This window comes from Marmota monax, unplaced genomic scaffold (assembly GCF_021218885.2).
Source record: "Marmota monax isolate L192 unplaced genomic scaffold, Marmota_monax_Labrador192_F-V1.1 WCK01_AAM20220418_F8-fsc00006, whole genome shotgun sequence".
In the NCBI taxonomy this organism is placed as follows: domain Eukaryota; kingdom Metazoa; phylum Chordata; class Mammalia; order Rodentia; family Sciuridae; genus Marmota; species Marmota monax.
In genome coordinates this window covers 1,376,723-1,400,955 of record NW_026693712.1, presented here as the reverse complement: position 1 = coordinate 1,400,955, position 24,233 = coordinate 1,376,723, and the positions used below count along the sequence as shown (strand labels likewise).

At 33.2% G+C, this 24,233-nt stretch overlaps 1 protein-coding gene across 4 annotated transcripts in view; it reads left to right on the top strand.

Moving 5' to 3' along the window:
* Positions 1-24,233, top strand: part of Cep120 (centrosomal protein 120) — a 78,594-nt gene that overhangs the window by 29,347 nt on the left and 25,014 nt on the right. For all 4 annotated transcript variants that reach the window (XM_046460167.2, XM_058584203.1, XM_046460168.2 and 1 more), the window contains 11 exons: positions 427-624; positions 2,874-3,101; positions 4,118-4,334; positions 5,762-5,939; positions 8,933-9,082; positions 9,927-10,109; positions 14,290-14,386; positions 14,481-14,633; positions 15,244-15,333; positions 22,463-22,555; positions 23,627-23,788. In XM_046460167.2, the coding sequence (XP_046316123.1) occupies positions 427-624; positions 2,874-3,101; positions 4,118-4,334; positions 5,762-5,939; positions 8,933-9,082; positions 9,927-10,109; positions 14,290-14,386; positions 14,481-14,633; positions 15,244-15,333; positions 22,463-22,555; positions 23,627-23,788 (1,749 nt within the window). The remainder of the gene's footprint in view (positions 1-426; positions 625-2,873; positions 3,102-4,117; positions 4,335-5,761; positions 5,940-8,932; positions 9,083-9,926; positions 10,110-14,289; positions 14,387-14,480; positions 14,634-15,243; positions 15,334-22,462; positions 22,556-23,626; positions 23,789-24,233) is intronic.

The window sequence follows — 24,233 nt, the reverse complement described above, 5'->3', positions numbered from 1 at the left end:
CTGTGTATGGGGTGAAGGTGGGAGTTCATAACCCACTTGAATCAAAGTGTGGAATATGATATGTCAAGAAATTTGTAATGTTTTGAACAACCCACAATAAAAAATTAAAAAAAAAAAAAAGAAAGTTTAGTTTAAAATATTTGACCTTTCTTCTAGAAAGAACTTTCAACACATTCATTCATGGATTAGTTGAAAAAAATGAAAATTTTAAAACAGCCTAAATCTACTAGAAGTCATTAAGTCTTTGCTTTTCTAAGATGATCCTTTAAAAATTAGTAGAAATTAATAATTTGGCACAGATTTAGAATTTTTAAATGGGTAATTTAAGACTTTATTAAAAAATCAACATTTTAGTAAATATTTTAGGAGTGTCAGACACATGTTGAAAGTTTAAAAATAATTCTTTTTTCCCCCCTTAATGTTTAGTTAATTCCATGTACCATGAAACTTCCAGAAAGGCAGCCTGAGTTTTTCTTTTACTATTCTTTGCTGGGAAATGATGTTACAAATGAACCCTTCAACGATTTGATCAACCCAAACTTTGAGCCAGAGAGAGCATCTGTTCGCATACGTAGCAGTATAGAAATACTTCGTGTTTATCTGACTCTTCAGTCTAAATTACAGGTAAGCACTACAAACAATTGGTTTTTTTACTGCAGATGGTTTTTAAAGCATTTCCTATCCTATTCAATAGCATAGTATTTCTGCCATAAATTTTAATTTTTTAGGTATTATCTAAGTTATGATGTCATTGAAATTATAGTTACTCCAGAATTTTAGGAGATAACAATTAATCACTTATTGAGGGAAGAGTGTATATATTTTCAGTATAGCAAAAAGCTGTACCTAGAGCCTAGAACTATGGCCACAAGCAAGATTTCTTTTATTGTTAGTGGAGATGACAGGTGTGGGCTGCAGTGTTATCACTTTATTTGGATTTCAGAATTTACTTTAATGCTATTAAAATCAGAGATAATTTAAAGTAATTTCAGTCATTAGATTTTGCTTTTACCTTTGGGCAGGAGGTAAGAAGAGGAATTAAGAAATTTTAGTACTACTAAATTAAAAAAGAATTGGGGTGGGGGACTGGAGATGAAACCCAGGATTGCTTTACTACTGAGCACCATCCCCAGCCCTTTTTATTTTTCATTTTGAGACAGTGTCTTGCTAAATTGCTCAGGGTCTTGCTAAGTTGCTGAGACTGGTCTCAAACTTGGAACTTGGGATCCTTTTGCCTCAGCCTCTGAAGTTGCTGGGACTCTAGGCGTGTGCCACTGTGTCTAGCAGTAGTACTAAATTTTAAAAATGATTCTGCTAAACCCAAGGCATCTAGAAAATGGAAGACTATATAAAGTAATGAGATTCAGGATAAAGCAGTTGAAATCTTGTTCTTTATCTACTGTATCAATCCTTATCAAATGTATTGATTTATATATTAATTTGCTTTTAATAGAGGACATTTAAGTTATAAAAATACTTTGTCTCTGTTCCTTTAAATAGTACACCTACTAACATTAAGACTAATTCAGAGCCGGGCGCGTTGGCACACGCCTGTATCCCAGCAACTTGGGAGGCTGAGATAGGAGGATCCCAAGTTCAAAGCCAGCCTTAGCAAAAGGTAGGTGCTAAGGAACTCAGTGAGACCCTATCTCTGAATAAAATACAAAATAAGGCTGGGGATTTAGCTCAGTAATCAACTACCCCTGAGTTCAATCCCCAGAACCAAAAAAAAACCCCAAAAAATCAAAAAACTCCAAAAGACTAATTCATAGGTCTTTATCATTGCTGATATTAAAAATATTTTTATGTAGTAATTGCTTATTTCTCTTCAGAATTCTGTTTTCCAAGGATTTAATATAGTAAGGGAAAATAATAGTTATACAACATGTACCAAGGACAGTATTTATTTTATAGTTTTCAAAAGGTGATAATTTTGAACTTTTGATTAGCTTTCATTGATCAACAGTACCTTCTATCCTTGAGGTATTCTTTTACCTTTAACTATTCAGTCGTCTGTTTTATAAAATAAAAGTTCAAAAAGCAAGAAAAAAGAAAAAGAATCACTTAAGTTATTTTAGGAGTGAAGAAAAACAAAATTATTTGAGATTTTTAAATTTCAAATCAAGCTTGATCTGATGCCTTATTTTTAGAACTTTATCTTAAGTTAAAGTAGAAATAGGAAAAAGTATTTCAAGTATCTATTTTCTATTTAAATTCACATACACATTTTTACTATATAATTTGCATGAGTAAAGTAGGATAGTCAAATACCAAAGTAACCATAATTAAAAGAAGAAATGAAAGAGATAATAATTGTTACTGAGTTACTAGTAAACTTTATGTATGTTTTATCATGTTTTTAAATTTATTTTTATTTTTTATTGGTTCTTTTTTGTTATATATGGCAGTAAAATCCATTTTGATCTATTTATGCAAGCATGGAATATACCTTATTCTAATTAGGACCCCATCCTTGTGGTTGTACATGATGTGGGATTCACTGTGGTGTATTTACTTTATGACCAGTTTTAACAATCTTGTGAGAATTCATTACTTCATGAAGAGTTAACCTGCATTAACTTTTATTACTCTTTTTTTTTTTTGGTACTGGGGATTGAACTCAGGGGTATTGGGCCAAATCCCCAGCCTTATTTTGTATTTTATTCAGAGACAGAGTCTCACTGAGTTGCTTAGTGCCTTGCTTTTGCTGAGGCTGGCTTTGAACTTGTGATCCTCCTGACTTAGTCTCCTGACCTGTTGGGATTACAGGCATGTGCCACCGCTCCTGGCTTTTGCATTAACTTTTTGTTTATATGGTAGTTAGGAGAAAGGAGACAGTTAAATCCCCATTTTGTTTTTCCTGTTCATATTAGATCCATCTCTGCTGTGGAGACCAGTCACTTGGAAGTACAGAAATACCTTTAAGTGGCCTACTGAAAAAAGGCAGTACAGAAATCAACCATCACCCAGTTACAATTGAGGGTGCTTTTACCCTTGACCCTCCAAACCGAGCCAAACAAAAACTGGCACCTATTCCTCTGGAGCTAGCCCCAACTGTGGGAGTATCTGTGGCTCTGCAGAGAGAAGGCATCGATTCACAGGCAAGTAGTGATCCCATTCCCCCAGATTCTCCAATGTCATTCATGATGATAAAAGTTAAATCTGAAAAGAGTTAACTGGCATAAGAATACTTTTGTTCTGAATTAGTGGCCTACGTGATATGATACGTGCTTTCTGAATAAACCTTTCAGAAAAGTGCAGTGGCTTCTACTTTATAAGTAACTTTTTCAGAGCCTTCTTGGCCTTTGGTTCCTATTGAGAATCATTTGCCCCCAACCAGCATATCCATTTGCTATAACAGAAAGGAAAATCTGGTAAAAGAGAACATATTGAGACTTGGGTTCTGTGAATATGCATTAGAGGTGTCTTTTTTGTTGATACTGATTTTTTAGTGCTTTGTAGTCCTGGTATTGTAGGCACTTTCTACAATAGAGGTGGGCATTTATTTGAATGTATTTTTTTTAGTTGTATCTATCTACTGAATCAACTTTAATGTGAGTCTTTCAAAGAATCAATCTATTTGTAGGTTGTGAATTAAAGATAGAAAAACTGAAATGAGTTAAATATGTATATATACACACACTAGAGCTAAAATTATTTTTATGTTTTCTAAGGGTTTGTATAGTAAGGGAAAAGAGTATACTTATTTGTATGCACATACAGACATTTTCAGAGGGGAGTGGAGCAAAGGAAAGAAAACCATACTAGACATTTTTTTCCTCCTTAAGGGTATAGCCCTCCATTATACTGCCTTGGTAGAAATAATTATTCCCAGGGTCATCCAGGCCTGAATTTTATTCTCAAATATCTCTTCTTACCCATTAGAATGCATTTGTTACTCAGCTCTGGATATTATATTTCCTTCTGTTTGTCCTCCTTTTTCTGGTCTTAGATACTGTAAGGAAATTTGCTAATTGTGAAGAAAAATAGACTAGGAATATCCAAATTGGGAAAGGAAGCTCATTTATATATTTATATGTATATATACTTTTAAACAAGGCTTTATTATGAAGGAAACTATTTTGCAAATTATACTTTGTTTAAAAATTGTTTCTAGTCTTTAATTGAATTAAAGACCCAGAGTGGACATGAATCAGAGCATTCAAAGAAGAGAGTTTTAACCCCTATAAAGGAGAAGACACTTACTGGACCAAAATCACCATGCAGATCCCCTGTTTCACCTCACAACCAGACCCCTCCAACCAAAGATGATGCAACAGAAAGTGAAGTGGAAAGCTTACAGTATGATAAGGATATAAAACCACATCTGAAGAGTAAGATATTATTTTCACACATCTTTTAGGTGTTGTATTTTATGGACATGTTATCAATATATTGCTGTGAGAACTTTCATGGGTTTCCAATGAAAATTGTGGAGGTTTGAGTTTGTTCGTTTTTGTAGTGCTGGAGATTGAACCTCTGGCCTTGCACATGCTAGGCAGTTACTCTAGTACTGAGCAACATTCCCATCCCCAGATTGTGGAATTCTTAAATAATCATTAATAATATGTGGTAATATCAAAAATTTTAATTTAAAGTAATTGCAACCTCAGAGTACACTCTACTGTCATGTGTATCTGAAAAGAACAAATAAAAAAAAAAGTAATTGCAATCTATTTAACTTTGTAATAGTTTGCTAAATTAATAGAATTTTTCATTTTACTTTCACATTGGAAAATTGCCTACTCAAAAGAAATTAAAGAATATTGTTCTTTCAAGTAGATTTTTATAGTGTTAAAACTCTTATTCACTGGAATTTTTAGAGAAAAGAGCCTTTAACCACCTCTTAAGTAAACTGTTTTTTTTTTTTTTTTTTAATTTATTTTTTAGTTGTAGTTGGACACAATACCTTTATTTTATTTATTTATTTTTATGTGGTGCTAAGGATCAAACCCAGGGCCTCGCTAGGTGAGTGCCCTACCACTGAGTCATAACCCCAGCCCCCCCCCCCCCATAAACTTTTTGATTATAAAGACAGGATCTGAGAATACATGTATCTAGTTTTATAAAATTTTTCCATCCATTGCATAAGGGTCTACAGTTACCATTAGTAATACAAGCTGTGGTGGATTAGAAGTTCAGAGTCTTGGGTGCATGGTTTAGCTCTTACCAAGTAGCTATATGACTTGGACCACTCATTAAACATCACTGTCCATAGTAGGATTAGACTAGATATTTCTGTCATTTCAAGTTTTAGCTTTTTTAAAAAAAAAAAATTTAAAAAAAAATTTTTTATTTATATGTGATGCTGAGAATCAAACCCAGTGCCTCACATATGCTAGGCAAGTGCTCTAGCTACAACCCCAGCCCAAGTCTAAAATAACTACAACTGCATTGTAAAAAATGATGTGATTTTATATACATAGTAAATCTCAAGTAGCACCCTTCAAATGCTCATTTCTTTGCAGCTACCTGTTAGAAATAAGTTGGTGCTTTCTAGGCGGCAGTCAGTCATTACTGCTTCAGTTCTGTGTGTTTTAATGTTCTGCCACATTTGTTTAGAGCAAGCTCTTTCTTAGTATAATCCTAGAATGGGAAATAAAAGCTTAGGTAATTTTGGGTAAGCCACTTTTAAGATACTTACACCTCATTCATATGTTCATAAAACAAAATAGTCAGATTCTTTGCTTGAAGGTAAATGAGATGATAGCTTTAAATGATCTGAACAACATTTTTTTCCTTAATTTTATGTTCATTTTAGGCATTAGTTCTTGTGTACCTGTTCCACTGACCCAGCCAGTGGCTATAACCAATGCTTCAGAAACAGCTTCGGGACAGAAGATTGCTGTTCCAGCAACATCACATCATTTTTGCTTTTCAATAGACTTAAGGAGTGTCCATGGCTTGGAAACTGGTTTCCCAATCAACTGTATATTAAGGTGTGAATTGATTTTGTTTGAGGAGGAATGCATTTCCTCTATTTGGGGAGTTGTAGGGAGAAAAATGTTATGAAAGAAATTATAACTTTTGTTAAATCAGTGAAGTGGGGGATAAGGCTGTATTCTAATGATTTTAAACTTAAACCAGAGTGACTTTCGTTGTGTGAGAGGTAACAGTCTTACCTGTTCTGGTGTAATATGTAGGTATTGATAATTTATTGATGGTGCTATTTTAAATAGAATGGCTCTTGAAATTTAAAGTTTCGTTTGGTTTGGTTTTATTTGTTTCCTGGAAAAAATAATGGTAGTATAGTATCTGATTTTTGTATAAAGTTATGTTATAGTGAGAGTTTTATTCCTATCTGTCTTTCATAGGTCTAATCTAAAAACCACACTTAGTGAGCTGGAAGTGAAATGTACTCACAATATATGTAATTAGTTAGCTAAATAAATGACTTTACAGTTTTCTTGTTTGTTTGTTTTATGCTACGAGGATCAAACCCAAGGTCCTTCACATCCTAGGCAAGTGCTCTTTACCACTGAGCTACGTCCAAGCCTGCAATATTTTGTTTCTAATAATGTTACATTTTCATAGGTTTTTGTGACTGAGGTATAAATTAAATGTAATACGAGAATTGTTTGGAGTAGTGTTTCCTTATAAATTTCTTTGAAGCAAGCATTAGCATTTGAAATATAATTATTGTCTTTCTGTAAGTGAAGTGAGATCTATCAGTCATCTTGGACTGCCATACCTACAAATCTCAGCAACTACCTATTCCTTCCTGCTGTTATTTGAGGCGTACATGCTTAAAAAAATACAATTTTTAAAATCTTTGTTTTATTTATTTATTCTTATGTGGTGCTAAGAATCAAAATCAGCGCCTCGCGTGTACTAGGTGAGTGCTATACCGCTGAGCCCCAGCCCCAGCCCCCGTACACGATTTTTTAAGAGCATAAGGCAACCCATACTTGTATCAGATTTTTCAATTACTTGATTCCTTCTCAATTTGTTTTCAAATCCTCCATAATTTGGCATGAATAATAGATGGAATCAAAGGGACATAGCTTGGATTGTGAAAAGAATTCATAGAATAGAATGAAAGCTTTTTTTCCATCTCAGCATAAATTCTGCAGTTTACATGTTAAATGCTGACCATTGTTTCTAAGATGTTTTTATTTGGAATTGAAGATTGAGAAGAATTTTCTCAAGATAGCCTTTGTCAAAGAGTTTGTTTTCTCTATTTTAGAAATAGAATTATTTATTTATTTGTTGATGCTGGGATTGAACCCAGGGATATTTTACCACTAAGCTTTACTCCCAGTCTTTTTTATTTTCTCTTCTGAGTCAGGGTGTTGCTAAGTTGCTTAGGACCTTGCTAAATTGCCCAGACTGGCCTTGAATTATGATCTTCTTGCTTCAACCCCCTGAGTTGTTGGAATTATGGGTGTTCACGTCATTACTTGTTTTCTAGTTTGTCTTTTTTTCTGTTCAGTCCTATCACTGAGAACTCATCTGTTCTTTGTATGTCTGTATAGGAATATGACCAGGAGCATAGAAACAGGAACAAAATTAAATGCTATGACAGCGAGCATTGTACAAATCCACTGTGAAAGCACTAATGTTAATTTTTGCTTTTATTCTTGTGATCAGGACCATTTGTTTAATTATAAAGTGCCTATAATATGCCAACAGTGCACCTGGTATTATAGGTACATAAAAAGAGCCACATAAACAGAGCAATTTAGTCAGAAGACAGATTCACAGATAAGTCAAAATATAAGGGAGAGTAGTCATTCACTTGGTAAAGGAGAAATAATATTCTAAGCAGGAAGTAAATAGCTACAACCCATTTTTATACTCTACATAAATTCACTAGATGCTTGTTCAGTCTTTGATTCATTTTAAGGCACTTTGTAAATTACCATTTAATTTTTTGATACATGTTTTGTCATGCTCTGCATTACTATGAAATTGTGGTTTGCAACTGTGTAATAGAATTTATGAAGTAAGATTGGTTTTTCAAAACGTTTAACCTGCAGGACTTTCTTCAATCTGGATTTTTTTTTTTTTAATTCTTTAATCACTAGATCCTATACCTATAGTGTGGTGTAGTAGTTGAAAATCTAGGGTATGAACTCTCTGAGGTGAATTGACTTCAGGGAATATAATTATATAAGAATTGTGTGAATGCACAGGATCTTTTTGTATGAAAAGTAATTTTTTTTCTAGTAAGGTTTAAATTTTACTTTCATGTATGAGTAACAACATACAGGATAAAATTATAATATCATATTTAGCTTTAAATGCAGAGTATGTTCAGGCATTCTTACTTTTAACCTAGTGTGGTTTTATTTATTTGGTATTCAGCCATTCTTAGAGTACTAGGGAATGAACCTAGGAGTGTTCTGTCTCTGAGCTACACCCCAGTCCTTTGTTTTGTGACAGGGTCTTGCTAAGTCACCGAGGCTGGCCTCAAACTTGAGATCCTCCAGTCTCAGCTTCTTGAGTAGCTAGGATGAAAGGCTTGCACTACCACCCCTGGCTTACCATAGTATGGTTTTGTGACACGAGGAAGAATAGTGTTAGGTCACTTGTTGATTTATCCATAAGTTGAGTTGTTTTTATCCTGATTCTCTGTTCAAAGATAAATTACTATTAATGTATCCCTTTTGCAGTTGACTAAGGGCTTTTTAGCCCAAAAAAGACCAGGACATCATTATATGAAGAAAAGTAGGTTTAGAAATTAAAATTTGCAAGTATTTCCTGAGTGTTTATTAAATGACAAACTGCTTGTTTGTTCCCGGAAATGCAGAGATGAAAAAGGATGCATGCCCACAAGGAACTTAAGGCAAATGGGAACTCCATATTCCTACTGTTTTTTAATTTTAAAAAATTCTGCTTTCTCTAAGTATTCATATTATATTTTTCAATCAAATTATAAGTGTTATATCTGTAGATTATACAGTAAGACTTTATATTTTTAAAATTCTAGGTATTCATACCCTTTCTTTGGAAGTGCAGCTCCTATTATGACTAATCCTCCTGTAGAAGTTCGGAAAAACATGGAAGTTTTTCTTCCCCAATCTTATTGTGCATTTGATTTTGCAACTATGCCTTATCAGCTGCAAGATACCTTCTTAAGGTAGTGTATACACTGCATTTTCTTATTGAAAAGTCAACTCTAGAAAATTTGTATCTTATCAAGGAAAGGAATTTATATAGATTTAAATCCATAGAAGTTTATGCATTTGAGAATCAAGAGACACACTTACAGATAATTTTTGTGACATTTGTGCTTCTACATCACTTTTATATTGTTGGTTGGTCTATTTATTTATTTGATACTGAGGGTTGAACCCCTAGGGTGCTTTACCATTGAGCTACATTGCCAGCCCTTTTTTATTTTTATTGTGAGGCAGTTTTACTCAGTTGCCTAGGGCCTCGTTTTTAGATTTTCATATCTTATTTGCTTGAATTTAGATATTTGAACTTTGTTAAATAACTAAGAACTTTGATAAATAACTAAGAATACTTAGTTTGATAAATAACTTTGATAAATAACTAAGTACTCTTAGTTATTTACTTAGATTATTGAGTCACTGAATAACTATAGTGTTTTATTTGCTTTTTTGGAGGTTTGTAATCTAGTTATCTGAAATTTGTGAAAAAATGAGATCTATGAAATCTATATTTTCTGAGTTTCACAATCCAAATTTATACATTATTTTTACAAGAAGAATGAAGGATAGATACAATATCTAACCATTTTGGGATAGTGTGTGAAAGACTTTTCTTTATTGCCTAATAGAAAACATAATTGTATTTCATATTTGTTACTTGTGGAATGGAGCCTTTAATTTAACAACTGTGTTAGATGACTTTTCAGGGAACAAAACATCTTTGATTACATTAAGGGCATTTATAATTTTAGTTCAGAAAAGACTTTAGAATTGATAGGTATGAACTCATGTTTCTCTCTTCTTTAGGATTCCATTGCTGGTTGAATTATGGCACAAGGATAAAATGAGTAAAGATTTACTCCTGGGAATCGCAAGAATCCAACTTTCTAACGTCTTGTCTTCAGAAAAAACTCGTTTTTTAGGTTCTAATGGTGAACAGTGTTGGCGTCAAACTTATAGTGAAAGTGTGCCTATTATAGCAGCACAAGGGTAATGCATCTCACACAATTGATTTTCACTTTCCTTTTAATCATGTGATGTTTACGGTTAATGGGCCACAACTTTATCCTTTCATATCCTCTTTTTGCTCATCTTTTTTCTTTGAAATGTGGGGTATGTATTTACTTGATTGCTTAGCTTTCTACTGCTCATTTTCCTTCACAAAATTAAAAATTCTTCACTACTATAGTAGTCTAATTCTTATTGAGACTGCTACATTTTCCCCCTCTTTAAAGTTTTAAATTCAGAATCTTATTTTGTTATTTAAGGTTGAGTTTATAATGTATGTGTACAGTATTTTGAGGATATTACATATGTTAGCACTTAGAGGTGATTTTTTCAGATTTATTCATTTTTATTAGTTTTTTATGATTATAAATGAGTGGGATTCATTCTTACATTCTTACATGCACAAAATGTAACTTGATAAATTTCATTCCTCTGCCTTCCTCTGGATCCCCTTTGTCAACTCTGCTAGTATCCTTTATATGTTCATTAGGTTTCTTCTTCTTTTTCTTTTCTTTTTTTTAAACTTTTTTTCTTTTCTCTAGCTTATACATGTGAGAGAGAACATATGACCCTTTACTTTTTTGAGTCTGGCTTATTTCGTTCAACATTATGCTCTTCAGTACCATCCATTTTTCAGCAAATGACATAATTTTTTCTTCTTTATGGCTAAATAAAACTCTGTTGTATACATGTCCCATATTTTCTTTATCCATTCATCTGTTGATGGACACCTAGGCTGGTTCTATAACTTGGCTATTGTAAATTGTGCTGCTATTAGCATAGGTATGCATGCATTGCTGTAGTATGCTGACTTTCCTTTGGAAAATGCCAACAAGAGGTGTAATTGGTTCATATAGCACTTCTGTTTCTAGTCTTTTAGGGAAGCTCCCTACAGATTTCCATAGTTGTACATTTTACAGTCCTACCAGCAATGTATAAATGTTCCTTTTTCCCATATGCTTGCCAGCATTTATTGCTTGTATTGTTGATGATTGCCATTCTTACTGTAGTGAGATGAAATCTCAGTGTAGTTTTGATTTGCATTTCCCTAATTGCTAAAGATCTTGAACATTTTTTCATATATTTGTTGGCCATTTGAATTTTTTTGAGAAATATCTAGTCCATTTGCTAATTTACTGCTTGGGTTATTTGGGTGTTTTTTTTTTTTTTTTTTTTTTTGAGATCTTTATATATTCTGGCTAGTACTATCATGTCTGCATCATTGTTCTTTATGTTCAGAATTGCTTTAGCTATTTTGGGTCTTTAATTCTTTTATATGAATCTTAGAAATTCTTTTTTTTCTAGTTTTCTAAAGAATATCATTGGTATTTTGGTGGGGATTGCTTTGAAGATCGTTTTTGGTAATATGGCCTTTTTTTTTTTTTTTTGGTACTGGGGAATGAACCCAGGGGTTCTTCCCAACTGCTGGGATTACAGGTGTGTACTACCATGTCTGGCAATATGGCCATTTAAACAATATTAATTCTGCTTCTCCATTAACATAGGAGGTCTTTCTGTCTTCGAGTGTCTTCTCCTATTTCTTTTCTCAGTGTTTTCTGATTTTCATCATTGTTGTCTTTTATCTTTTTGGTTAGATTTATTCCTAGGTTTTGGTTTTTTGGTTTTTTTTTTTTTAATATTTGTTTGGGTTTATTGTTTGAGGATATTGTGAATATAATTATTTTCCTGAATTTTTTTTTCAGCAGGTTCATTATTGGTGTATAGAAAAGATATTGTTATTTTCTGTTTTCATTTGATCTCCTGCTCTTTTGCTGGATTTCTTTATTACCTGTATAAGTCTTCTGGTGGAGTTTTTTTTTGACCTTTTAAGTATAGTATCCTATTATCTGCAAGCTGGTCATTTGATGACTTCTTTTACTATTTGTATCCGTTTTATTTCCTCCTCTTGTCAGAGGCAATTTTTAAAATAAGCCTGAAGATATTTAGCTCTATAGCTAGCATGTGTGAAGGCCTGAGTTCAATCCCCAGAACCACAAAGTAATTTTTTTTTTGCCCTGAATTTCATTGTCAAAATAAAAAAATTGATTATTTCACATATTTTAACCAACATATTTATTGAATTATTTTTTAATTAATAAAAATTATATTCAGCTTAACATTATACACTATTTTTCTTTGTTTTTAAAGCATAATGAGAAAGAAAAAGGAAATGACTGTAAAAATCTGAGATCTTGAAATTTCTTTTTTTATATCTCCCCATCTGTAGCTACTTCCAGAGGCTGAAAGATTTAGCAAAATCTTATTCACTTGGAAGGTGTGGAACAGGTGTCTTGGAGAATCAAATAGTTAACAATTCTGTTTGTTTTGAGTCCTATTACTGGAAAAATCTCTTTTAAAAATTAGTGTTCTTTTAATAATAGTAGCTATTGTAATGTTGTCTGCCTGTTTTGAATATTGCTTTTATTGTCCTGCTTTGTAGACAGAGAAGTTTTTGCAAATTTACCTAAGTGAGAACTTCAGATATGCTCAGGAGTTTCTCTCAGATACAATAGTGGTTCATTTTACTTTATTAATTTTTTCTAAGATTTGTGAGAAGAAAATTTAAAAGTTGGCTAATTAAGAATTCTAATTGTATGAGATTCATTAAAGTTTTCTTTGGACTGGTATATTTGAGTTAGGGAAAAACCATGTGTTTTGATTATTAGTTTTATTTTTCAGCCTGGAGTGGTGGCGCACGCCTGTAATCCTAGTGAGTTGGGAGGCTGAGGTAGGAGGATCTCAGCAAGTTCAAAGTCAGCCTTAGCAAATTAGTGAAGGCCTAAGCAACTTAGTGAGACCCTATCTCAAAATAAAAATTAAGGGACTGGGGATATAGCTCAGTTGGTAGAGTGTTTACCTCGCATGTACAAGGCCCTTGGTACAATCACCAGTACCACAAAAAAAATAAAGTAAAATAAAAAATAAAAAGGGCTGGTGATGTGACTCAGTGATTAAGTACCCCTGGGTTCAATTCCTAGTACCCAAAAGCAACAATTTATTTCTCTTTAATGTGTTGCCTTATTTTTTATTATTTAATGATAAATATTACCTACAGCTCTTTAATACAGAGGAGAACTCATTATGGCCCAAATAATATATACTTCTGGAAATTAACCTAGAATAAATAGTGATTATATCCTGTAAAAAATTTGTACATGCCCTGTGTGGTGGTGCATGCCTGTGATCTCAACTACTTGGGAGGCTGAAGCAGAAGGATCACAAGTTTGAGGCCAGCCTCTGTAACAGCAAAACTTGTCTCAAAAATAAAAAGGGCTGGGGATGTCAGTTACTGATAGAATGTCCCTGAGTTCAAAACCCATTAGTGAAAAGAAAAAAAAAAAAGATTTATATGAATGTGTATATCCCAGGAAAAGTAGATAGAAGATTTCAGAGTAAATTATATAATCAAGAATAGGATGGGCTGGGGTTGTGGCTCAGTGGTAGCGCGCTTGTCTAGCATGTGTGACGCACTGGGTTCGATTCTCAGCACCACATACAAAGAAATAAAGGTCCATCAACTACTAAAAAATATTTTTTAAAAAAAGAATAGGAGAACTATTAAATATATTGTACTGCATAAATTCATTTAGGCAGTAAAACCCACAAACCCATCTTTAAAAACCCTCTAGCACCTTGTCCTTCAGAGATCCAGACAAAGCCACATGAAACCTTAGAATACAAAAGTTGTAGCTGGGGACATAGCTCAGTTGTAGAATGTGCAAGGTCTTGGGTTTGATCCTAAAATAAAAATAAAAATCACACATTTTTTTTAAATCACACATTTTTGAATTAAGGTTTATGACGTGAAAATAGGAAAAAAGGACGAACTGTTAGTGTATATGTTTGTATATATATCTACAGTGGACAGTAAGATTTATTAAAATTTTGCCTTTTATATTCAATTTTTCAATAACAGTGTGCATTTGTTTAAGTCATTTTGTAGTAATATAGGTAGGTATTTAGTAGGATGTTTGTGATGATCCAGTAAAATCACAAATACAGAAGATCTTAAAGCTCCTAGAGGCTGCTGCAGTTTCAGCAGAAATAGAGTCGGGTTTAAGAAATGTTACTTATTCCTCAACACTGCAGCTCTGGGGTAATAAAAAGAAAAGTTATACAAAAGTGTTCACAAAGTTAAAAATATTTCTTGTTTCATTTGTAGATCAAATAATAGAATAGTAGATCTGTCTTACACAGTGACTCTAGAAGATTATGGACTAGTAAAAATGCGTGAAATTTTTGTCTCTGATTCATCTCAGGTAAATATAATTGAGTGTTGTCATGTTACTCCTTGAAACAGATCTAATATTTATACTTTTGTTTGTTGAAATGTGCTTTTCATTTATACTTTAGGTTTTATCTGCTGTACAACAGAAGCCATCTTCTCTTCCTCCAGCACCTTGTAATTCAGAGATCCAGACAGAGCCACGTGAAACCTTAGAATACAAAGCAGCACTTGAGCTAGAAATGTGGAAGGAGATGCAAGAAGACATTTTTGAAAATCAGGTTGCTTTGTAAATTTTACTTAAAAATGTTTTTTGTGTGCCTAGTATATTTTTCTCTTTCTAAGGCAGGATTTTCTCTTGATGTTTCATAGTTTATTTGAATGCCAACAATGTCCTACTCTTTACAGAAAGTTTGAGAATAAAAACATAGTTGAACAGTTTGGCAGAGGCTACTCAGAAGGATGTAACTCAGTTTTGTCTGTTATTGTTGGGCAAAGTTAAGAATTACAGTTATTCCTTTAATCTCAAATTCTTATTTAATATACCCAGAATGTGGTACCTTCAGTCTCCAGACAAGGGTTAGGAAACAGAACTCATGTTACTTTATACTTTACTGATATGGATATTACATGCCTCAAGCATATTTTGTAGGTCTCATTGAGTTGCTTAGCACCTTGCTATTGCTGAGGCAGGATTGGAGCTCATATCCTCCTGAGCCATTGGAATTACAGGCATGCACCTCTGTGCATGGCTTGTTTTTTTAATAATATATAAAATGCCTGTGGCAAAAATAAATGAATAAATTATTGATCAGTATTAGTTAACTTAGAACAATTGATTCATTTAAATATTTGGAGGTTATTGAGGTGACTTGATTTTTCTTTTTGTAGCTAAAGCAGAAAGAATTGGCTCATATGCAGGCTCTTGCAGAGGAATGGAAAAAAAGGGACCGAGAAAGAGAATCACTAGTGAAAAAAAAGGTAATAATTTCAATTACAATTGAAGGGGAGAAGTAAGAATATTAGTGATAATATCTTGCATCTACATTGAGGATAATATTTGAAAGGAATAAATTAATTATCCTTGGTATGTGTTGAATGGAAGAAATTAATGAATATGTTAGGGCAGGAGGGAGGCTTTTCACTGTAAGATGTTTGTACTTTTTGGATTTTGAAATTTACATAGGTACTACCAATTCAAAAATATATATAAATTGTATAAAATGAATACTTTAGAGAAAAAGCATGCCTCTTTATGAAAAAGAAAATAGCACATTTAAAAGTGTATGTAAAAATTATATTATAACCTGAAAGTTAATTAAAAGCCTCTAAAACTTTTGAGCTATTTTTAGAAATAAATCATGAACTAAACCACATCTTAAAAAAGGATATCGTCAGACTGTCCAATCTTATGCCAGTAGCAGAAGTTCAGTATTTGTCCATTTACACTCAAGTTATTTAATGAAACAACCCTGACAGTGAGACTTTTTTCAAATATTTCAACATTAAGATTTCAAAAATACTCTCATAAGTGGTTAATCAGTACACGACCTCAGGTTTCAGGGGATGACTCTGCAGGTCTCCTTTGTTTACTCTCTCTGCATCTTCCTCTTCTCACAAATTCCAGTTGCCTCTGCCTTTGCAGTCTCTTTCCTCTACTCAGCAAGATGGCAGGTGTTGCCCTTTCTTGAGCTTCAGTCCAGAAACTGCCCCCAGACAGTAAACTATAATTATTGTAGGGTTTGCCTCCTGTCTCTTAGGGATCATAGTCCTGTGCTGCCTATTGTTCAATCTGGGTTTATAGAGGAGAACTCTTGGGGAAACAGAGTCCTCTGGGCCTTTGACTTTCAAAATACCATTTCAGCTTTTTCTAACTTAATTCTCAGTCATTAGAAATTTGAATAACAAAGTTTGAAAAAAGCTAAAAGAAGAGAAGGCTACTTCAGAAACTCCATTTTAAGGTAATGTTTAGATAACAAAAATGAGAATTAAAATCCTTCACATATATTTTAAATACTAGACTAGTTTTTTATTACTTAATATGAGTTTCATATTACTTAATTATAATTATAATTATGATTAATTATAATTAATATAAATATGAGTTTCATATTAAATAATAGGTACAGAACTCATGTTATACTAATTAAATCAAAGGGAACTAGACAATATTTTAATGTTTTGAAATTTTCACTATCCTTTAAAAACTAAGCAGGTTAATTATTTTTTTTATTTTTTGGAATTTTCACAAATTTTATTGGTACATATTTGTTATACAGAATGATGGGTATCATTGTGACATATTTTTGCATACATAAAAAATGTAATTTGATCAGTTTCACTTTCCAGTACCCCAGTAACCTCTCTTCTTACCTCACTCCAATCCTTTTTCCTCCATCCTATTGGTCTCTTTTAATTTCTTTTTTTTAATTAATTTTTTATTTGTTTAAATTAGTTAAACATGTCAGTAGAATATACTTATATACTTTGATATATCATACATAGAGGGGATATAATTTCTCATTTTTCTGAGTATCCATATTGTAGGATCATGTTGGTCATACAGTCACATATACACATAAAGTAATAATGTCTGTTTTATTCTACTACCTTTCTTATCCCCACATCCCCTGCCTTTCCCTCCTTTCACTTCCCTCTACTTTTTTTTTTTTTTTTGCATTACAATTCTTAGTACACATATACACCGCAATTTTTGTATCTCTGTTTGTATATATAGTATGTTGATACCCAATTCAAGTCTTCATAACATGTATTTTGTATATTGATGTCCATCGCATTCCACCATCCTTGCTAATCCCCTGCCCTCTTCCTTACCCTCCTACCCCTCTTCCCTCTCTAGAATTCATCTATTCCTCCCACGCTCTCCCTCTCTACCCCACTATGTGTCAACCTCCTTATATCAGAGAAATCATTCAGCATTTGTTTTTTTTTTTTTGGATTGGCTGACTTCACTTAGCATTATCTTCTCCAACACCATCTACTTACCTGCAAATGCCATGGTTTTGTTCTTTTTTAATGCTGATTAAAATTCCATTGTGTATATATGCCACATTTTTTTTATCCATTCATTCACTGAAGGACATCTAGGTTGGCTCCACAGTTTTAACTATTGTGAATTGTGCTGCTATAAACATTGATGTGGCTGTGTCCCTATAGTATGCTGTTTTTAAGTCCTTTGGGTATAGTCCGAGAAGAAGAATAGCTGGGCCAAATGGTGGTTCCATTCCGAGTTTTCCAAGGAATCTCCATACTGCTTTCCAAATTGGTTGCATCAGTTTGCAGTCCCACCAGCAATGTATGAGTGTACCTTTTTCCCCCACATCCTCGCCAACACTTATTGTTGTTTGTCTTCATAAGCTTAAGCAGGTTGATTCTTGAATCATTTTTTTCTATATTAAAATTTTTTTTTGTATTGAGGTTTGTAAAAGTCAAATGATAAACCAATTTGAAAAGTTAATAAAATTGTTATTATTTGTCAAAAGCCATAATTGGACTTTTTGTTGCAATAAAAAAAGAAGTTTAAAAGGCAAGTTCATTGTCATTTGGTAATAATGACAAAATGATCTTTTTAGTTGAAGTTTTTATTTGGTTTCCTTGTATATAACTATTTTGACCATTTCAGCTTGAATTACTGATCTCCTGGCCCATTAGTAACTCTAGTCAGAAAACATGATGCTTGCTTAATAAATAATTGAACTAATTGATATTAGTCATTGAAAAGGTAGATTTGAATTTACCATGTTCTTTCAACCTAAGTGCATTTTGAGACTAAGTACTTTATTGAATATTTTATCTTAAAGTGCCCTATATTGAAAGAATATTGTGAACTAGGATGTGTTAACATATGATGTGGTCTTTAAAATTCAAGTCAATAGAGAGAAACAATTTTTTCTTCAGTGTGATGAAATTTTTTGAAGCCAAATTCTGTGAGACTCTCACTATAACATTTGTTTATGTCCATAATGATTGAACCCTTTCTATTAATTTATTTTTATTTTTTCAACTACGGTTTTTTTGAGACAATGTTTTACTTCATTAATGTTTTGAAAGTTTACCTGAAGGAGTTATATGCACACTTGGTTCCTATTCTGCCTTTTGAAACAGCTGAGATAGTGTTTAACTCTTACATGTGACTAAAGATAGTTATCATGTACTCACAAAGGAGTACATCATTCATACATAAGGGAGCATATGACTTAAGTGTTTAAGATCATGTTTTCACTTTGGTGAAATTTAGTAGATATCACCAAGTGGACCCAAAGGGCATTCCAAATAGAGACATTCCCTTGAACAAAGGCAGAAAAGTTTGAAATAGGGTCTGCATTTAGAAAATAGTGTGTAGTAGAAGTAGAAAATAAGATCATTTAGATCTTGACCCTTCAACCTGTCCTTCCCTCTCCCCACATCCAACTATAGGCTTTTCCAGTCAGGGTTCTCTGAGAGAATGAAACCCTCATGTCCTTAGGCATATGTTGTCGGTAATGAATTAACTTTCTCTTGTGCATCTAGGCTGGTAGACTGTTTTAGAAGACAAGAGAAGATAATTACTTAATTTTTCATATTCAGTGGTTCAGATGATGATCTGAACCTTTCTCAAGGTAGCAATTTGAGAAACTTTTTTTTTAATGAAAATTTTTATATAAAGAAATGACATGATCACATTTTTTATTTCAAACAGTCATTCTGATGAAAGAATAGTGGATGGAACAAAGGAATGTGAAACTAAATTCTGGGAAAATGGGAGAACTATTTATAAATGAAAATGAAGACTGTAAGATAACAGCTATAGGATTATGGAGAAGAAGGAATGGGTGGAGAAGAGATGATGTTAATGGTTTACATCCTCAAGCCTAACTGAGGGGTCTTTGGTGCTGCTCTACAATCCTTTCTTCTTCAGTGAATTCATTCTCTAATCAGTTCACACAATTTTTCTCTTACCAAATAACATCCAGTTTCATCTCTTCCATTCTTAAATGCTTCCTCTACTTGTCTTTCTTGATTGTACTCTCCTATATTCTGCTGATTTATCTCCCCTTCCCAATTTTCATGTTAGAGTCAACTTCTAAATATTGTTTTGCTCTCCACTCTATCAGCATTGCATACATCAAATCATATACATTATACACACCCACCCCCTCCCCTCTGCTTCCATCTCCAGCTTCTTTCCTGGACTGTGCAGCTCATTACATGACTGCCTTCACTATATTGCCAGTTTGCTGTCTAGTATGCATCTCAAATTTAATATGTCTAAAATTAAAGTTTTTATCTTATGTCCTCCGTAAATTTGCTCCTGTTGATTCTCCATCTTAATAAATGACAAAACTTTTAGTTAACTGTTTAGGCTACAAACCAAGTAACTTTTGACTATTTTATTGAACATTTAGTTTGTTAGCAAATCCTGTTGGCTACACATTCAGAATGTATTGTGCAAAGTAACCATTTACAATCACCTCCATCACTGTTTCCCTAGTTTAAGCCATCATGGCCTTGCTTCTAAGAATACTAGTTACTTTTTAACATTGGTAGCTCTCATTTATTCCTGGCCCCTAATCCTTATTTTATCTATCCTGGCACAAGAGTACAGCTTTTAGAATTTAAGACAGAATTATATACTCCTCTGTTCGAAACTCATCCTACTGACATTCACACTTTACAATAAAACTTAAAAGAGTTCTTACCAGGACCTCCAAGGCCTTATGTGATCTGTACCCTAGCTTCCTTTTCCACCTCCGGTTAGTCTTGTTACTGGCTTCCTTGTAATTCTTCAAACATGCTAAGCCACCCCTCTCATCAGGATCTATGGATTCTCTTCTTTCAAAGATAATTTTGATGTCTGCTTAGAATAATCTCAGTGAGGTCTTCTCTGTACCTTATCTAAGGTAGTGTCCCTCTTCTATCTCTCTATAACTGTCTTCTCAATTCTGATTTATTTTTAATAGCATATTATTAAACTTATATTAAATATTCACACACTTACATATAGTTTGCCTTCCCTGAGAATATCATTTTTAGAATATCATTTCCACTCAATTTTATTTTGCCCTACATATGCTAGATATACAATAAATATTAGTTAAAAAGATTATGATTTCAGGTTTTTATACATTTTTGAGTTTAAGATATAAGAAAAATATTGATATATTCAACAGGTATTTAGGTCTGTAAAACTGAAATTCAGGAGGGAGGTTTGATTTTGTAATGTAATTTGGAAGTTCTTGGTGTATGTGATGGTAGTAGGAAGATGAGATCATCCGTGAGGTTATGTTGTGCAAGAGAAGGCATCCTGAGACAACACTCTGAAAAACAAATATTTAGGTATTTGTATTAATGATTTGGTGAAGAATGGAAGACATGCTTAACATATTTTTAGGTAGAGTTCACAGAGTTAATATAGAAATAATCCTGATGCTTTGGTTTATTAGGCCTAAATCATTAAATGAAGGTGTCACATTCTGCAGTTAGTTTAAGAGAGTCATTTGGACAATGAGTGTGCTTGTGCTTGTGCCAGATTTACAAACAAGCACTAGGAACTTTTTGATATTAATTAACAGTGTAACTGAGATCTTTAATTAGCAAAGGCAATTTTAGATAAGTCAACCGACTTTGGTTGTCCTAGTCTTTTTTTTTTTTTTTTTTTTTTTTAATCTTGTACAAGGGATCAAACCCAGGGACACTTTACTACTGAGCTATATCCCCAGCCCTTTTTATTTTTTATTTTGAAACAAACAGGATTTCACTAAGTTGCATAGATAATGCTTTGCTAATTTGCTGAGGCTGGCCTCAAACTTGCAGAACTCCTGCCTCAGCCTACCGATTCACTGGGATTACAGGTGTGTGCCACCATGCATAAGGGTCAACCTAGTCTTTAGCAATACATGGTCTTTGGTCTCTGAACTAGTGATGTTACATCTGTATATCACATTTAGTACTTAGTAGAGAACTTTGAAGTGGGCACACTAGTGCATGCCTGTAATCCTAGCAGTTTAGGAGGCTGAGGCAGGAGGATCTCAAGTCCAAAGCCAGCCTCAGCAACAGCTAAGCACTAAGCAACTCAGTGAGACCCTGTCTGTAAATAAAATATAAAATAGGGCTGGGGATGTCACTTATTGGTTGAGTGACCCTGAGCTCAATCCCTGGTACCCCCCTACCAAAAAAAAAAAAAAAAAAAAAAAAAGAACCTCAACTCTGCATTAAATTCAAGATAGTAGATAATGTAGAAATTATAACCTATGAATAATTGTTGAAACTTGTATTTATCTTGGAAAAGAAAAAAAAAAAAACTAGGAAGAGATGTATGATGATGGCTGTCCCCATGCTCAAATGTGTGTTGAAACATTTTCTTTTCTCTTTCCAAGGATAGAAAAATAGGATTAAAGGGTAGGCTTCTAAGGAGTGTCAAATCAGGGATTTATTGTCAACTAGAAAGAGAAGATTGGGATGGGGCTTTAGACCTGGATACTAGTTAGTAAAAGAGGAGAAAAATTGGTTTTGAAAATTCTCATAAAAAGTAATCAGCCTAAATTGAAGAAAAACCAGGAGAATCCTGCATCCTGTATAGGTCAAGCAGGTAGGCCTCTTATCCTGAACAGGACTTTCCTTAAAGGTAGTCTTTATCTCTAAAGAAATTGGTACTAGTCCAGGGGCCTAATCAGGAACTTTGACTAGAATGTAATAAAAAGTCAGATTTGAATGAATATAACTAACTTGTGTACCTTACTAGCTGATCTCACTAGCAAATGGATTAGTTCTAAGACAAGAGAGTATACGTGGAGAGGGCTTCAAAGGAACACTAGAAGATTTTAAGGAATTAGGTTTTGACTGAGCACAAGATTTTACTAGTAGTCTGGTTTTGCCCAGTAGAAGAGTGGGCTTCCTTGTGAAACTGAATACCACTGTAGATATGCAAACATAAACAAAATGGTCTCCCCTTCTTAGGGTAGAAGAAATTTCTGCTTTGGATTGGTTCCTGTAGTTTGACTATTTCCTATTTTCGGATTGTATTTCAGTGAAACGATATGTATTTTTTAATTTGTGTGTGCTTTGAATGTGGAGAGAGTGTTAAGGTAACTTTTCTTTAACTGTATTTTAGGTGGCTGAATATAGCATTTTAGAAGGAAAACTTCAAAAAACCCTAATTGACTTAGAAAAACGAGAACAACAGCTTGCCAGTGCAGAAACAGAGGTATTTCATTCATCTATCGTATATTCTTATTTCATAGTCTATGAAATTCATACCATTTACTTATTTTTGCTCTATACTTACTATATTTCATGGAAATTGTTCTTCAGACATTGTGGGGAAAACTTCACCTAGGTAAAGAATGTTTGATGTGTTAGAATGTTAGGAACTGATACAAAAGTGTGACTTGAACTAGTTAACTATTTTACTCAACTTTAGCTGACTTCTTCAATATTGAAGGTTTTTGGTTAAAATTATGTAGAAGGAATGGATAGTTACACTGCCTAGAAAAAGAAAATGTAGCATAAAATGGGAGCATATAATTCTAATTTTTTTTCCAGAGAGAAGGGAATTTTCCTCTTTATTGTCCATTAAAGATTATATCCCAAGGAAGCATGAGAGCTTGTGTTAGTATTATGCTAAATTAGCTTTTCTTAGATCTTAACTAAGTTTTACCCTTGAAAAATGATTAGAATTTTCTCCCATTAAATTTGTGTGTCCCTTCTCTAACCATAGTGTTTCTTAAAATTTTCTTAGCAAATTACCCTAACCTTGCCATTATATAGTTTCTGTAATTTCCTGATGATTTAGTTGTTTAATTTAATTTAATTTTTTTTTTAAAGAGAGAGGGAGAGAGAGAGAGAGAGAGAGAGAGAGAATTTTTTAATATTAATTTTTTCAGTTTTTGGCTGACACAACATCTTTGTTTGTAGTTGTTTAATTTTAAATATATCCTCTGAGTGATTAGGCAGGGAGTCTGAAGTTGTTAATAAAGGAAATTAAATTTGAGCACATTTGTTTATATAATAAAATAGGACTTTATTCCAGTGGGAATTGTAAGTGCTTAGGGCCTTGTCAGCTGAATTTATACAAATTGTATAAGGATTTTTTATTTACTTATTAGTATTAAATGATGATCAAAAATTATAAAATCAGTATAAACATTAATTGATAACTAAAAGAGATGATTTATAAATATTCTGAACATTTGACTAAATATATGGATAATAGACTATCCAACAGTATAATGCAGCTTCCAACAGGCCAGCCTCTTAGAGATGCTTTTGTTTTTAGCTTCAAAGAGAGAAAAAGGAACTACAATCAGAACGTGAACGGAACATGCAAGAACTTCAGGACTGTGTCCGTAGGGCCAAAGAAGACTGTATTCACCAAGTAGAGCTGGAAAGGTTAAAGATCAAGCAGCTAGAAGAGGATAAGCACCGACTTCAACAGCAGGTTGTCATCATCTTACACTTAGCGTTTATTAGCTCACTAATGATACCATTTACTGTGGTTTGAGCTATTTATCATATTTATTACACTGTGATTCAGATTTACTTTAAGTTGGATCTTGTTTTTCTCCTCCTCCTCCTCCTTCCTCATCCTCTTCTTCCTCTTCTTCTTTTTTTTTTTTTTTTTTGGTAGTGCTAGGGGTTGAACCCCAGGACCTCACACACACCAGGCAAACTCTTACCACTAAGCTACATATCCCCAGCCCTAGATCTTGTTTTTCTGAGTTAAAGCTAAGGCTATATTGGAAGACTTTTCCTGACTTTATAACTTTGTGAGGAACTACTGTATTTTAGGGTGACTTCTAATATAAAATGATTTTCTGATAAATCTCCTCTTAGTAAATGTAGATACTAATGTGGCACTGGACAGAGTTTAGTTGAGAATCAGA